Below are 16130 nucleotides of genomic sequence, written 5' to 3' on the forward strand. Positions count from 1 at the left end.
TCTTCTTCCTTCATGAATCAGAAATAGCGGTGGTCCCCATGGATTACAAGCTTTCTCTGGAAGCTCAGGCCCATTTCCATGACAACTGCAGTTTTAACAGCGAAATCTCAGGTCCCATGAGACTGGCAGACAGTCAGGAAATACTCCCTCATGGACAGAATCTCTGGTTTTAAAAATAACCTACCTGTATGATGACCCCAGAAGCGGGCAGAGCCTTTGGGCTACCTATAGGAGGATGGCGCCAGCTACATCTGTGTCTATGTCAGGACCATTCCTGTGCTGTCTTGTTTCTGCTTTTTACCTTATACAAAGCAATATGGACATAAATCCTTTGCCTTTAAGGAAATCATATTCCTGAGCGTGTGCTAAGCATCAATTCTGCATTATATGGGTTTTCATTTTTTTTAAATATTTTAATCATTTATTTGGCAGACAGAGATCACAAGTAGGCAGAGAGGCAGGCAGAGAGAGAGGGGGAAGCAGGCTCCCTGCTGAGCAGAGAGCCCGATGCGGGGCTTGATCCCAGGACCCTGGGATCACGACCTGAGCCGAAGGCAGAGGCAGAAGCTTAACCCACTGAGCCACCCAGGTGCCCCACATGAGTTTTCACTTTTAATTAAATTACCTGAAGAAGTGGGTATGACGGGGGTGCCTGAGTGGCTCAGCTGGTTGAATGTCTGACTCTTGATTTTGGCTCAGGACATGATCTCAGGGTTGTGAGGTGGAGGCCCAGAACAGGACCCACGAACCTGCTTAGGATTCTCTCTCTCCCTCACCCTCTGCCCCACGCCTTGCTCTCAATCTCTCTCACAAAAAAAAAAAAAAAAAAAAAAAAAAAGTGAATAAATAAAGTAAAAAAGAAGTGGATATGATGGCTACAAGTGAGGAAGCTCAAGGAAGTGAAATAATTTCTCAAGGTCACCTAGCCAGAAGTGGGTGCTGTGGGATTTGAACCTAGTTCCACCTGTTTTCTATAGAACAACAGCCTCATTGCCCCCAGGGTGGTGATCCTGTGTTCTCCTCACTGTACCTGGCTAACAGGTCTGAGCTTTAGTTCCCTCCTCTGCAAAATGGGGACAAGCAAGAACTGGCCATATATTCCCATTCAACTCTTTACCAAGCACAATTCCAGCGCCATGCGCTCACCTGCCTTCCTGATAGGACTGCTGCCACGGTGGCCAGAAGGGAATAAGGCAGATTAAAGGGCTCTGAAAGTTGCTAAGAGCTCTCCAGTGAAGAGATATTAAATGCAGAGTCCTATTCACCTAATAAACACTGGCAGTGCTGTCTGTGAGCCAGATGCTTCTACACCCATTATCTCATTTGACAAAGAGGCAGAGTGGCTGGATGGTTAAGTCTGTGGATGCCAAGCAGACCCCCTGAGCTCTGATCTGTCCCTACCCTTACTAAGCCTGTGCCCCAGGCAAGTTCTCCTCTGCCTGTGTCCATTTTCCACCCATAATGCAGAGAGCTCTTTTGAAAGACAAATGAATGAACATGTGGACAGGCACTTAGATCTGTGCCTGTTTTTCTGTGTTTTCTTTTTTTTAACCTTTGCAACATGAGGAGTTGGATATCATTGAAATGCTCAGTTCCATCTCTAACCTCTCTCCAAACTCTCCCTCAGACCCAAGTTTTTCCTAGATCTTGTTGCATCTGGTCCAGAATGTCCTTGCATGTACCCGCTGAAACACACCTCCCATGGCACCTGTCCCAGTTTAGCCTTCACCACCTGTCTCCCTGCTGCCTGTCTTGTCCCTGCCACATGACAGCCAGTGACCTTTCTGAAACACAAAGACAATCATGTCACATGTCTCCTTTAAACCCTTTATCAGCTGGCTTGTCCTCATGTACAAGACAAAGGATGCCCTCCTGGGTAATTTCTGGCCTGACCCATCCCCTCCCCCAGCCTTGTGTCCCCCACATTCCTCTACTCACCACACACTGACTCCTGAACAGCAACTTCATACCCCCGTGCCTTCCTATGGCCTTTCTGACAGTCTGGCTCTACCCACTGATTTCCTGCTCACCCTGTGGGCCACAGTGTCCCAACCCCAGGGATACACGGTCACCCCTTGCTCTTCCCATGGCTCCAGGCAACCACCTCATGGTCAGCATTGCTTCCTGGCACTTCATCTTCCAGGCTCATCGTCATCTGTCTATCTCTCCCATGAGACTGGGAGATCCTTCACACCAGAGACTACAACTTATTCCCACGCAGCTTCTTAGCCGGGTAACCCGGGACAAGACCCCTAATCTGTGCATGCTTCAGTCTCCTCATCTGTAAATGGAATCAATCAAAGTGCCAACTCACAGGATTCCTAAAGATAATGTGTTAAAGCACCTTGGTCCATGTCACACGCTGAATATGGTCTATGCTGGTCTATGTAGTCTAGTATTTTATGCCAAATGTCCTGTGTCCAAGCACTGAGGAAGCAGGAAAAAGCTTCCATTGTTCTTATGACCTTCTCAAAGGTGTCTGTGACTCTAGAAAGTTTTTAAGCCAGTTTGAAAAGTGCCCAGTGATTAAAGTTTTCATTTGAATCTATTTTGTTCTGCGTGTCCTGAAATAAAGGATAGCAAAAGAGAAAAGAAGAAAATGAAAGGAAAAAAATGAGTGAAAAATCTTAACATTGCACCTGGAAAGTGTGCTCCATGAAGAATAGAGCACCGGGACATTTTGGAAAAGAGAGGGCCCTGGGTAAGGAAAAATGCCTTGGAATTGTCTTCTGGAGCCTCCAGAAAAAGAAAAGGAGACCTGTGAAAACTCGGGGGCAAAAGTAGGGTAAGAGGCAGACTCTCAGTCCACACACACAAGTGAGCTTTCCAGCAATGGAGCTGCTCAAGAGTAAAGCAGGCTGCTGAGTAAAGTGGTGATCTCTCCGTCATGAGAGATAAGCAAGGAGAGGGTATTTGGAATTCTTACACTAGAGGAGAGGTTAGGGGGTGAAGGAGAAGCAAGACACTGCTTCCTGCCTTCTTAACATTGAAAATTTTGCATAACTTAAAAGGTTCTTTTTAACTTTAATGTTGTACAAATAAAATACTGGCTGAGATATTTTTAAGACTTCAGCTCTAAGGGTCGATGAGTATGGGACAAAATACAGGGCAGCATAATTTGGGGACAGATACAAAATCTAAAACAGCTTCCTGTTTCCTTTCTGCAATTCTGCATCAGACTCACTGAGCCATGGGACTGACCTGAGGTCATTATTCAGTCAAGCCCTCATGAGATACGGGTGCTATGATCCTCCAGCTTATACAGAAGCCCTTATCATAAACTCTTGCTTTTCAAAGAGAAATGCAACAAAGCCCATTAATATATCAGCTCTGTCCTCTCCCTACTGCCAAAGTACCACTTGGGAGGCCCTTTCTGAGCGCCCAGAACCCTTCATGCCATCCTCATCTTCTTCTGGATGCTCACCACCTAAATACTAAATCCACAGATAGGCTATCTGTTAAGACAAGTCAAAGGCAGAAGAGGCTGAAACCACACTCAGCAAAGCAACACCATCTGCAGCCGGGTTTCATTCATCCACCCGCACAGTATGAAGCTTCTCTGTCAGTCACCAGCTCACAAGAGCACTCCTGAAAGATGCCAAAGAGAATGAGATGCTGTTCCAGCCCTCCAGTGTTCAACGGAGTAGACAAACCAAAGTTACTGAAGTGGGAGTGCTCACAGTTTCCAGCCGCTGAGGGAAGGATCCTCCATGGAGAATGGACACAGCTTATATGAGGGTGAATGGCTGTCATGGTCAGGGAGAATGACTGGTCAGGGAGAATGTTCCAGGTGTCTGGGGACCTGGTCCAAGGAAGGAGTGGGGAGCAGCAACCTCATATGTCCACAACCATCACTTCCCTCCTTTTCTCTGCTTGCTTTTATTTTCTAGACCAGTGTCTCTACAAAACCCCCTAGATCTCATTCCTTCTCCCAAACTACCAACACCAATTCAGAGTGGCCTTTTCCCAGAGCAAAGTTAGGATTTCATCACTGCATCTCTCCAGGGCAACAAATCTCAGCCTGTGTTCAGAACACATGTTCCAACAGCATAAAAAAATTGCAGCATTCTTAAAGTAAATAAAGACCTACACAACACCAAGTCAGTCAGCATTCATTATTAGCATGCCATCCCTACTAGGTGTGACAACAGCCTGTCTCAGGCATCTTGAGTAGCTCACGTCCCTAAGCTTCAGCACCAGGGCACTGTCCACAGCCCTGACCATGTCCTTTTAAGGGCTCAAGGGAAAATCCTCTTGAGGCTTTCTTTCCAGGACAAGAGCTTCCTCTGGTTCACAAAAAAAAAAAAAAAAATTTAAAAAAAAATTAGACTCATTCAACAACACCTCCCTGCTTGTTGTAAATGCCCAGGATTCCACCTGATACATGTTCCTAGAACAATTTGTAGACTTGGTTGCAAAAATATAAATTTTACATGCTGATCTAAATTTAGCAGCACATCTGCAGAGGACTTTTTTAATAGACCACTCTGCTCACAGCACATGGGCTAAGAATCGCTGGTAGCTAGAATATCTCACATTTCTATCTTCTACCAGTGCTTCTCGTAATGGGTTCTTAATCTCCATATCTAGCCCTTGGCTCTCACCCTGTACACCTTCACCAATCTGGATTTCCAATGGCCCACTGAGACCCCTCAGCTTAGTGTTCATTTCCAACTTAATTCAACCTAAGAAACAGTGCAGGCCTTTTCTTCCAAACTCATCCTTTATACTTCCTGACCCTCTCATCATTAGCTCTAGTAACTGTTTATTAGCATCCCTTATGTGCCACAACTTTCCTTTTCTTTCTCTTTTTAAAACATTCTTTTTTTTATTCTTACTGTGTTATGTTAGTCACCATACAGTACATCATCATTAGTTTTTAATGTAGTGTTTCACGATTCATTGTTAGCGTATAACACCCAATGCTCCGCAATCCTTGCCCTCCTTAATCCTCATATCTCCTTAAGGAAGCTTATCATAGGACTTCTCTCCATTAACTTAGGTCTGATCATTCTTTGACTAGACCCATGTTTGTGACTAGGACCCATAATTGAGCACAATTTCTTAGAAGCATATCAGGTTGCTTCCAGTCTCCTTCTCTCCCACTTTGGCTCCTTCAGCCCAAGTCCCAAAGTGAGATGATTTTTCACCAGCATCCAGTGGCAAAGCTACAGCCACTCCAAGGCCCTCATAGAGCATCAACCAGAATTAAATGTGTGTTTCCGAAAACCAGATGTGGCAGTTGTTTGCTATGGAACAAGACTGACTAATATACCTTTCCACATTATGAATAATAGCAACTAACCTAGAGAGGATACACCACATATGGGCATTAGTCTAGGCATCTGACACATAGCAAGTCATTTAATTCTCAGGAAAAAACCCTATGGAGTATTACTATCTCCCTTTCACAAATGAGAAAATTGGTGCATAGACAGAATAAGACACTTGCCCAAATTACATAGCGAGTCAATGGAATGGTTAGACTCCAAATCCAAATTGTCTGGTTTCAGAATCCACACTCCTTCATGCTGTCTTTATCATACCAGCTTCCCAGTTCACGAACTTCCAGTGGCTCCTTGTTACTCACAGAATAAAGTCAGAGTGTCCTAGACTTGGAACTGGATCATGTACTCCAACTCTAATCCAGGAGCAAGAAAAGGAATCCAGGGGCGCCTGGGTGACTCAGTCAGTTAAGCATCCAACTCTCAGTTTCGGCTCAGGTCGTGATCTCAGGGTCATGAGATCAAGCCCGCGTCAGGCTCCCCAATCTGTCCAGTCTGTTTGTTCCTCTCCCTCAGCTCCTCCCCCTGTGCTCTCTCTCTCTCTCAAATAAATATATAAAACCTTTAAAAAAAAAAGGAGGAAAGGAGGGAGGAAGGGAAGGAAGGAGGGTGGGAGGCTGGAAGAGAAAGAAAGAAGAAAAGAAAAGGGAAGGGAAGGAAAGGGAAGGGAAAAGAATCTGAAGCCCAGGAAAAGGAAGTGACATGCTTGAGATCAAATAACCCACCTGTATTTGAGCCAGACTTGGAACCTATATGCTATTTCCATCACAACTAGGTACATTCTACCTGACCTCCAAAGTGTTACAGAATCCCCCCCATACCTGCAGCCCTTCACACGTATTTTCTGTTCCTCACTCCCCGCCCGGATCCAGCTGCCTCTAAAGCCTCACTCTCTTCTGACCATATTCCTTCCCCAGCCCAAGTCTTGTACAGGCTGTTCCACCTGCCTTGCATGCTCTTCCCTTGTCTCCACCAATCAAATCTCTCAACATCTAGCTTGTGCTGCCCCCCACATCCCAGGAAGCCACCTCCTATAGCTTTCACCAACACTGAGTCCTCCCGTCCCCAAGCCGCTCTAACACCTGTGCTCTGTCATCCTTAATCGCTTTTGTGCGTACTTTGCCACTTAGGCAGTAAGCTTGTTAAGGTCATGGATCATGAAATATGTATTTCTAGCTGCCCATCACAGCGCACAGTTCCAAGAACAGAACAGAGAGGCGGTGAACACTTGCCTGCTCACCTGCCGTTCTGAGTTTTCATTTCTTCCAAGAGAGAGCCTGAGTCTGGAGAAGGGAACGATCATCTGTCAGGCACTGAAATGTGCCAGGCACACTCACATATGTCACATCACGTGAATACCACGGATTCGGTCGTGGCCAAGTTCATCACGAGAAACAGACACGCGGGGCTAAGTTGGCACGGCTAGGGTTACAGAAGAAGTCCTAACAATATCATTGCTACCCTCTCTGAAATGCTTATCAAGAACTTAATCTAAACAGAGTAATTTTTCCCCTAAGAATATGGGGGACCCCTTCTCTGGTCATGAATTTGACATAAGTGAGGGTGTTTGCGTCTCTGCCCTGGATGACAGAAGCTCTGAATGGGGATCAGATATCCAGTTGCGCGCTTCCAGTGGCCTGAAACATGGGCAGGTCTGTTCCTAGCTCTTTCTCCATCCTCGGCCCTGGTAGTCCAAGACTGCACTGTATGCATGACAAATCCCTGTGGACATCTCAAATCCTTTGTGTAAAAAAAAGGGGAGGCATGTAAATAAACTGAGTGTCTGAACTGAGTGGCATCCTCAGGAAGAAGTGTAACAGGCCTCACGTGTTTCGCATATTTGCACGTCAGAGTAACTAACTGAGTCTGATGTGAGTTTCACTTACTGATCTCTTTCTTCCCTGTCCATCTTCGCTCTTTGATGGTACACAAGCACGCAGACACACACAGATTTTGATCAGATAGTGATTTTCATAGCAATAGACCAGCCCTTCTAGCCCCTCTGCTTGCACCTGGATATTTCTTTCTTCCTGCACAGGCCACTGCAAGAGTTTTTACGTGCCACCGAAACTCTTTGGGTTACAGGGAGGCTATCGCTATTGCCCTATAGGACTGCTCTGAAAACCCAGTGAGAGATCACGGAGGTCACGCTGAATGCTGTAACAGCCTGCAAACCCACAAATGATCAGTCCCCATGAATTCCTACTTTTAATAATCATAATTCTTCACCCTTGCAGTGGGCACTCTGGTCCCCCTCCCCCACCCCCAATGACTGAGCGGACCTCCCCCTTCCATGGCTCTGTTGAGAGCCCAGAGCTTCTGCAGGGCCAGGAAGCCATGTGCCTTTGTTTGCTCAGAGCCACGCCCAGGATGTTCTAACACTTAACCACCGCAGTGGGCTTCAGAAACAGCTTCAGCTAAATTAATCTGTGGCTGTGCCATTAATTTTTTTAAAAAGCCACACATGAAAGAGAGCTTTGTAAATATTTTAAACAATCCTTAGGGGCTGAAGCTAAGTGTTTCTGCTTTTTCCCTCCTCTCTGTGGGGCACTCTCTGATCTCAGGAAAAGGCTGAGGTGGGAAATAGAAGGAAGGATGCCTGATCACAATCAACACGGGTAGAACATTTTCCTAACTCAGCCACCCCTGTCTGGGATGTCCCTTCTCCTCTTCTGCTCAAGGACCCTCACCCCATCTCTGAATGTTCTGGCTAATCTGGGACCTTATCCCGATGATTATTAGATGACAATGCTCAGGCTCACAGGGGGCACAGAGGGACCGAACAGTGAGCAGATGGGATCCTGGGACTGAGCTAAGAGCTGTATCTTTGTCCTTTTCAACCCCCAGGTCCCTGTATGAGCCACATACACCACGGCTACCAAAAACATCCAGGATTTGTCCTCCCTGCATAGAGCGGCCACACTGGGAAGCAGAGGTTTGTACAGAGCTGACTTTCCTTCATTTTCATCCACACACCACACTCAGTTGCCTCTGGGCCTCCCTCCACTCATGTACAAGCCCCCATCCTCCCTGTACTCCTCCCAAGACTAGGGTGGGTGTCCCTGCTGCGGTTTCCACCAGCCTGCTGTGTGTCCCCTTAGTAGACCCCCCATGCTTGGATGCAATTTTAAGTGGAATGGTCGGTCTTTGCCAAATTCTGGGAAGCCATGGGCAAACCCATCTCATGCCTCCTTTCCCTAGCACCCAGCACAATGCCCGGCCCGGTGCAGAGCTTATTAATTTACCAGATGAGTACTACTGTGCAAACTAAGGGTGCCGCATTTGGAAAGCCACAGAGCCCTGCCACTCATTTAATGGCACTTTGGTTTCTGTCACAACGTGTACATTATCAGCAAAAGATCCTTGGGAAGGTGAGGGTCCTACACAGGAGGCCATCCAAGTCCTTCCTCTCTGGTTTGCTGTTCTTTAAACCACAAGTCTTTCTGGCTGAAGTGGGCTTATGTGGACCAAATGAAAGACAAATAAAGGCTCCTCAAGAGCCTCCTTCCCAGGAACTAAATATACTTTTCAGCGTCTCCTCCCCATGCACCCATGCTATCGAAGCTGCTAGAACCATGCCATCTGGTTCTCTTTGACACACAGGTTGACTACTGGCTTCGCACAAAGATGAAAGCAGAGCATCAGCCAGCAGTTCTACTGCCCTTATTCATGCCTGACACTCACTAAGTGCTTTGCCAGAGTCCTCTTGGATGTGCATTGGTCCTGGGAAGCAGCCAGTGTGGGCCCCTGTGGGATATCAGAGCGCAGAGGCTGAGAGGTGGCAGAGTGAGGCTGAGCTCCCAGATCTGTCTGATACAAAAGCCTGGGCAGCCATCTCCACTTGGGAGGGTCACAGCAGGAGGACAGGGCAGCTGTTCAAGTCTGGAGCGCCATTCTTACACACCTGCCTCAAAGACCACTGGGCAAAACTACCTTCTTGGAAACTGGGGTCCTGAGAGTGGGGCAGACCTGCCACAGGCCACAACCACAATGGGCCCCAAGGCTCCAGACTCAGCAGTCACTGCCTCACCCCCGACTCCCATCACTTGCCCTGGTGCCCTGGGTTCAATAGAGGGACCTGCTCAAACAAACCCCCCATTTCCTCCCAGCACTGCCTTGCCTGGGGTAACCACACCTCTTCGCATGACTTCTAGGCCACCAGAGTTTTATAGGACTAGCCACCCACACCTTCATATCTCAGAAGGCAGGGATAATGGGTGGATGAGAGATGGTCACTACCCTCAGGGGACACACTCTAGACAGGAAGTCACCAAAGGTCTGCTGGCAAGACCTAAAGCTGGGCCCAGGAGGGGTTTTCCGAGGAAGACTCAGCCCACAGTCGGAGAGAAGATGCAGGGGTGGGAGGATGGGGGCTCTGTCCCAACCTGCCTCTCACTTGTGCCCCAGCCAGTGCTCTAGCCTCTGGGGTGTTTAGGTAGACAATGCCTCCTTCAAAGGATTTATTGAAAAGACTCAAAATAGTATCTGTGATAGACTGGGCAGTAAATGAGAAATATCAGCTCCCACCCCCTACCCAAAGCTGCCCACCTCGGGTAGGTGCCCTGGGGCTCCCAGAACCAGGATTCTGGATAAACGACTATGCTGTGTTTTCTGTCCTCAAACCTCAGGTATGCTGGAGGATTCTATCATACCCAGAATGCCACCTCCCAGCACCTGGCTACTCCAGCAGCTGCTACCAAAGGCCCACAGGCTTCCCCAACGCCTGTGAGCCACAGCCTTCAGGATTGGTTTGGCTCGACTGGGGTGTCACGGAGGGAATGGGGTGGAGGACAGGTCTCCCTGAAGCTGCGCCCTCAGCCCTCAGCTCCCCACCCGAGACAAAGCAGGGATCCTTTGTTTCCGGCCACACCCAGGGACAGGGGACAACTCAACCCCCACTACTCTCCTACCCCTCAGTGTTAACCTTTCTGGGGCCACAGCTGCCAGTGCCGCCCCATTAGGTTTATTTTTAGCGGTGGTGAGGAATGGGAGGGGCTCTCCATCATGGCGCTGTCCCCAGGTCCAGGCTTCCACTCCATCAGTATGGGCGGGGAATGGGAGGCGGAGGACGGTATTTTTCTTTCCTCGGGCAGGGAAGGAACTCGGCGGCGAGATGCAAGAGCTGGACGGTGCTGAGGCCAGGCGCAGGACGCTCAGCGCTCTCCGCCCCATCCAGGCTCCAGGGCTGGAGGGAGGGGTTCGGCCCCCCGCGCCCCTCCCTCTTTTGTTCAGCTCCGCATCCTCCTTGTCCACGCCACCCTCCCGCACTTCCCGTGGGGTGGGGGCTGGAGGACGGCAGGCCCGCGGGGAGAGGGACCCGAGGCTCCAGCCCCGCCTAGCCATGCGGGGCTCCCCCTACCACCACCACCATTGTCCCCAGAGGCTGGGGGGAAGGGGGCTGCAGTGCTGAGATCAGCCCCGCCCCACCCGCCGCCACGCAGGAAGCCTCGGGGGCCGCCCCTGCCGTCCCCCCGCGGATCCCGACCCTGGCGGCGACCACCCCCACCCCACAAAGAACGGCAGGCGGGGCCGGGGGCCCGGCTTACCGTGATGTGCGGAATGCTCTTCTTGCCCTGGTACGACATGGCCCCGCTGGCGCCCTCGGCCCGGCCGGCAGACCTGTGGGGCTGTCTTTCGCTCGGCCCGGCTCTCAACCGGTCCCGCTCCCCGCGGGTGCGGTGACAAAGGCCCGGGAGGGCAGAAGAGAGGGATGGAGGCTCAGCGCCCGCGGTAGCCCACGCGCCCGCTGCCCTGGCTGCTCGGCCCGCCCGCCGCCGCCGCCGCCGCCGCTCCGGCTGCCAGCGCCGCCCGGCTCGGTGAGGAGGGCGGGAGGAGGAGGGAGAGGCGAGGGCGGGAGGAGGGGGCTACAGACAGACAGCTCCTCCCGGCGGCGCGGAGCTGAGCCCGATTCGCCCCTCTCGGCTCGAACCAGGAAGCTCTTCCCTTCCGATCCCCCCCACTCCGCCTCCCGCCCCCCGCCCCCCGCCCCCCGAACGGCCCAGCCCCGCCGACCCCCGCCCTGCGCGCACGCCCTCGGCTGAGCCCCGGCCTTGCTCTCGCGATTGGGAAGGTCTGGTTTTCAGGGTGTTTTAAATGCCGGAGACAGCCTCGGGCCGCGCGGGCAAAGCCCGCGACAGCGCCACAGGTGTGCGGCCCCGCATTTGCGGGCCACGACAGAACAGCTGCGCAAGGGGGGGGAGCGTGGGGCGGGCGCTGAGGATCCGCCCGAGCTGCGGGAGCGTTCAGGGCGCCCTCCGGAGCCGGCCCAACGACTGCCCCCGCCCTCTTCTGCCTCTCCTGCTGCAGCCTCCGTTCCTGTTGGTCCATCCGCTGTGCACGCTCCCTGAATAGATCAAGCTCTTTTCCATCCCCAGAAACTCCAGGCCTTTATTCAAGCTGTACCCTCTTCCTTAATATCTAACCCCAGACAAAAGGTTACCCATCTCCCAGACTCATCTTTAACGGCCTCTCCACAAAGCCTCTCCTGCCACCCTCCCCACTCCCATCATTGAATCAGCCTCCCCGAGGGCTCAGCAGGAGCCTTACTGCCAGGCCAACGGAGTGCAGCCGGAATGACAGAGACAAGGCCCTAACCTAATTAACGGCTGACCTTCTCTACCCCCTGCAGCAGCTTCTCATCACACAGCCTGGCCCTCGGGCCACCAGGTCACCCCCACAGGCTTGCCTACCAGTGATTGTTTGGAGGGCCAGACCACTGGTACTAACGTCCCCACAGACCCCAGGAGAGCCTGGGGGGACAAGAGAAGAATAGGATGTCCTGCCTCCCAGCCTATAGTGTACCACAGTGAGAGGTGGGCAGGAGGCCAGGGCATAGCTTGATAAACTTCTTGACAGGAAAGAAGAGGGAAGGGGTATTCCTAGCAAGCCCCCACAATCCCAGACAGGTACCCCAAATCTCCAGACAGAATAAAATGTTAACCTTCTCTGCCATTCACTTTCTGCCTGCAAAATACAAACCTGCAGTATCTTTTAAAAGACCCATTTTCTTTACTTTCAAGTTGTCACCCAGAGGGAGGATGTGCTAGGGGTGGTAAAACACCCCACCAAGCAAGCTGAGGCCTGAAGCCCTTCCCTCCACAGCCACCTAGAGACCAGTCACCCACACCAGGACAGGAGGCTAGAGATGCCTTGGCCTTGGGATAGATGTGGGGTTGTAAATTCACAGAAGAGAAGCAACTTAGTATTCCAGGAACACTAGACCATCATTTTCCCATTTTACAGGTGGAAAGTTTGGGCTTACAGAAATAAAATGGTATCTCAGGTGCAAAGTATATTAGCTACAGCGGAACAGTTTCTGGAAGCCAGGTTCCTGCCCACCTTATCTAGAACTCATTCTCCTACACGCATTCTTCCAGTCTGTCCTCTGGACTCTGATCTGGGTCTTAAATCCTTGTTGATTTAACAATTTAAATCAACCCAGAATTTGCAGAACCCAGAATTTGCAGGTCTCTGTTCCCATGACGCCTACATTCCCTTCCTCAGCTTTGGTAAGTCCTAGGTTCCACGCATCAGGACGTCCCCAGGGTCAGTCTGGACAGGGAATCTCCAAAGCCCGGGACTAGACCACGTGGCATCGGGGGGAGGGGCACCAGTTCGCGATTGGCCAAACAGATCGCTGCTCCCAAGCAGACTTCCCCGGTACAAAGCGCCGCAGTCGCTGGGCCTCCGGCCTCAGCAAACGCTGCGCCTGCGCCGCAGAAACTCCTCCTTCCTCCCCAGGAGAGAGCTTTCTGGGCGGGGGGAGAACCTCGGGCCCCGGCAACCTCTGCAAAGCACTGGAACCTCGAAGCCCGCCCCAGAACCCGAGCCCCGTGGCCGTTTGGTCCCCAGAAAATAAAACGTTTCCCCTGAGGGAGACCGTGAGCCCCTCGGTTTCGCAGTCCCAAACCTAGAGGAGTTCTGGAGCCCTAGGCACGCCGGAGGCGCCGCCTTTTGTCCTGTCCCCGAGAAGCCATGGAGAAAAGGAAGAGTGGGCCAGAAGAGGAGAGAGAGAGGAGTCGAAGAGGTGAAGCGACCACCATCCCTAAACGCCTAGGCGCGGCTGCGGAGCTGCCCCAGACAGCCTGGGAGCGATGCTGGCGCTGGTGACACTGGTCTTAGCTCCGTCAGGGACTCACTTTCAGACAGCTTCCGGACGTGCACAAAGCGCTCTCGCCTCCCTAATACTCCACCACGCCTTGTGGGTGCCTGGGAGAAATATGCCATCCCCACTTCACAGGTGGAGAAGCTGAGGTTTAAGAGGACTAAGTGCCTTGGCTGGAAACCAAGGTTTCCCGGTACCGACTCTGACTTCTGGATCCGCAACCCTGAAGCCTCCCGCTCGGGCTCAGAAGCCTGGATCCCAAGCAAGGCTGACTACCAGGAAAGAAGGTGGTCAGGAGAGAATAAGAAGGGGTAGAAAAAAGGAGATGACTCTCTCGATGTCGCCCGCCCTTCTCCCCCACCCCATAACTATAGACCTCCCCTTTTCAAAGCACCTAGTTCAGGACCATGGAGAGTTCCCGAGCAAGGTGGACAGAACGCGGAGAGCGAGAGAACCACAGCAGCAGGAGACCCGGTACCGCTTGTAGCAGCGGTAGGCTGCCCCAGCCCCCACTCCTCCGGGAAGCCCTCCCAGATTTCTGTCTGGATTGAGCTCTGCTTCCTCCCGCTCACTTCATGCCTCTCACAGTATTTAAGGGGGGAGAAGGGTTAATAAAAAATGATAGTAAAATTCAACAACGAACATTTATTGAATGCTCACTGCCCACCAGCATTAACTGATTTAATTCTCACAATGTATCTGTCACCCACCCTGGCCTGGGGTGGGGCCAGCGTGCTGAGCTGGGACTCCAGCACCTACCGGAGGTCTGGGACCTCAGCAGTGCTCAGACTTGAGTTCTGGGCTAAGGTGACAGCTCGCTGGACCTCCCGTGTTCCAATTTCCGTTGTCCTGGCATCTGGCCCCGACCCTCACACATACCTCCCAAAGCTGTGCTGTCTACCCATCCATCTTCCTCCAGTTCCCTGGCGACCTCTAGCTTAAGGGAGAAAAGCCATAGGGCCCACGGCCTGGCATTCCCTCTCCCTAATGCTCCTTCACTTTAGGAGGGTAAAAACCTCCAAGTCTAGGAAGCCAGAGACCGGGGTTCAAATCTCTCCAACTTGCTCTGTGAAGAGAGCAGACTGGCCTCTTGCTGTGGAACTTAGGAGCATCCCCTGAAGATGTCGGTGCTTGGGGATAACAGTTTCTAGTTCTATCTGCCTGACCCATCTAAATCGTTAACCAAATCTTTCCCCCAGAAAGCACAGGGGGCACACAGGAAGGGTTCCTTTCAGCATTAACCTGTGTGACCACAGGCATTTCACTGAACATTTTCCAGAGCCTGGAACACAGTAGGTGCTCCATAATCACTAATGAGTGAGTGAATAAATGAATGAAAGAATGCAAAAGGAGCTCCCCTTCTTTTCCTAAGGCAGGGAATGGGTATCCTTGGGTTAACTTCACCCCAGAGGTCCACTTGCTTTTTAAGGGTCCATGTGGCGGCTGTAGCCAACTTACTTTCCTTCTCAGAGCCTTGCTCTCTCTTCCTGCAGAAAAAGAGCAGGGAGCTGGATTTCGAAGGACCCTTTGGAGTCTCACTACCAAATCATACCACCTCTCCGACCCTCCGGTGTGACGGAGTGGGGGAGGGGCCTTCCGTGGCCCTCTCAAGCCCGGTGGCAGCAACCGCGGCACTCCGCTCAGGCGGCTCCACGCCCAGCTGTCCCGAGGGCCCCGCCCCCCCGTCCGGTCCCCGCGCGCCCCGAGGGTACCTGGCCATTGTCCCGGCCGAGTGGCAGGTCACGGGGTGCGGGGCAACGGATGCGAAGCGCGGGTGGTCGCTCATCGCGCTCGCCCGGCGAGCTGACCGCGGAGCCCGAGAGCTCACTCACGTCGCTGGCCGTGTCCTCGCTACCACCCGGCCCTGGCAGGCCGACGGCGTCGGGCCGGCCAGCACTGCGAGGCGTGCGAGCCGAGCCGCGGCGGCCCACGCTGTACGCGTCGAAGTCGATGGTCTTGTTCTCGTAGGCGCCCTCCACCGCGGCGAACATGCCGCCGTACTTCTGGCGCGGCGTCTGCGCCGCGCTGCCCGGCCGCGCCAGGTACACGGGCAGGTCGTCCTCGGTGTTCCACGCGCGCCGCCGGTCCGCCATGCCGGTCCAAGGCCGGCCGCCCACCCGCGCTCCCGCCCGCCCGCGGCCCTGGCCACCGCCGTGCGCCGCGCTCCGCGCTCGGTGAGGGCCCGCGGCGGCCCAGGCGCGACTGCGGCCCGGGGAGAGGAGGGGCGGGGCGGGGCGCACGGCGGGGCGGGGCGGGGCCGGGGCGGGGCCGGGGCGGAGACTCTGGGAGGCTGTAGCGAGCACTGCGGCCAGCTACAAAGGACCGGGGGGCGGGGACACGGCGGAGGCGGGGAGGGACGGTGACGTGCGGGAGCCGCAGCGCCGAGGGCGGGCAGCCGAGCCGCAGTGCCCTCACCACACCCCCACTCCCCGCCCCCAGACCGAGCGCAGGACGCGAGGAGAGCGAAGAGGTGAGAGCCTGGAGTACACACACACACACACTCTACACACGCGGGAGCACACGCACACACTCCCCAGGCACACACAGGTTCTTACCAGCACACCAGACAATTACACCATAAAACACGTGAGACATGCACAAACATGCTGGCACGCTCACACACACACACGCACACACATACACACACGGGAGCTGATTACACTCAGGCTTCCCAGTCACACACAGGCTCATTCAGTCACATCTTAGACACTTTTGCACACACGTACAAGCTGGTACATATT

The 16130-nt window shown here is 52.8% G+C and overlaps 1 protein-coding gene across 2 annotated transcripts in view; it reads right to left on the reverse strand.

Moving 5' to 3' along the window:
• The window catches only part of CRMP1 (collapsin response mediator protein 1), a 79043-nt gene extending 63561 nt beyond the window's left edge, over positions 1 to 15482 (reverse strand). Inside the window, exon 1 of one of the 2 annotated variants that reach the window (XM_044226233.1) lies at positions 15102 to 15482. In XM_044226233.1, coding sequence (XP_044082168.1) covers positions 15102 to 15482 — 381 coding nt within the window. Of the gene's footprint in view, positions 1 to 10831; positions 10919 to 15101 lie in introns of those variants that run through there. The other variant, XM_044226234.1, reaches the window with a different exon arrangement.
• Between the last annotated feature and the right edge of the window lie 648 nt (positions 15483 to 16130).

Source organism: Neovison vison, chromosome 11, assembly GCF_020171115.1.
Source record: "Neovison vison isolate M4711 chromosome 11, ASM_NN_V1, whole genome shotgun sequence".
Lineage (NCBI taxonomy): Eukaryota > Metazoa > Chordata > Mammalia > Carnivora > Mustelidae > Neogale > Neogale vison.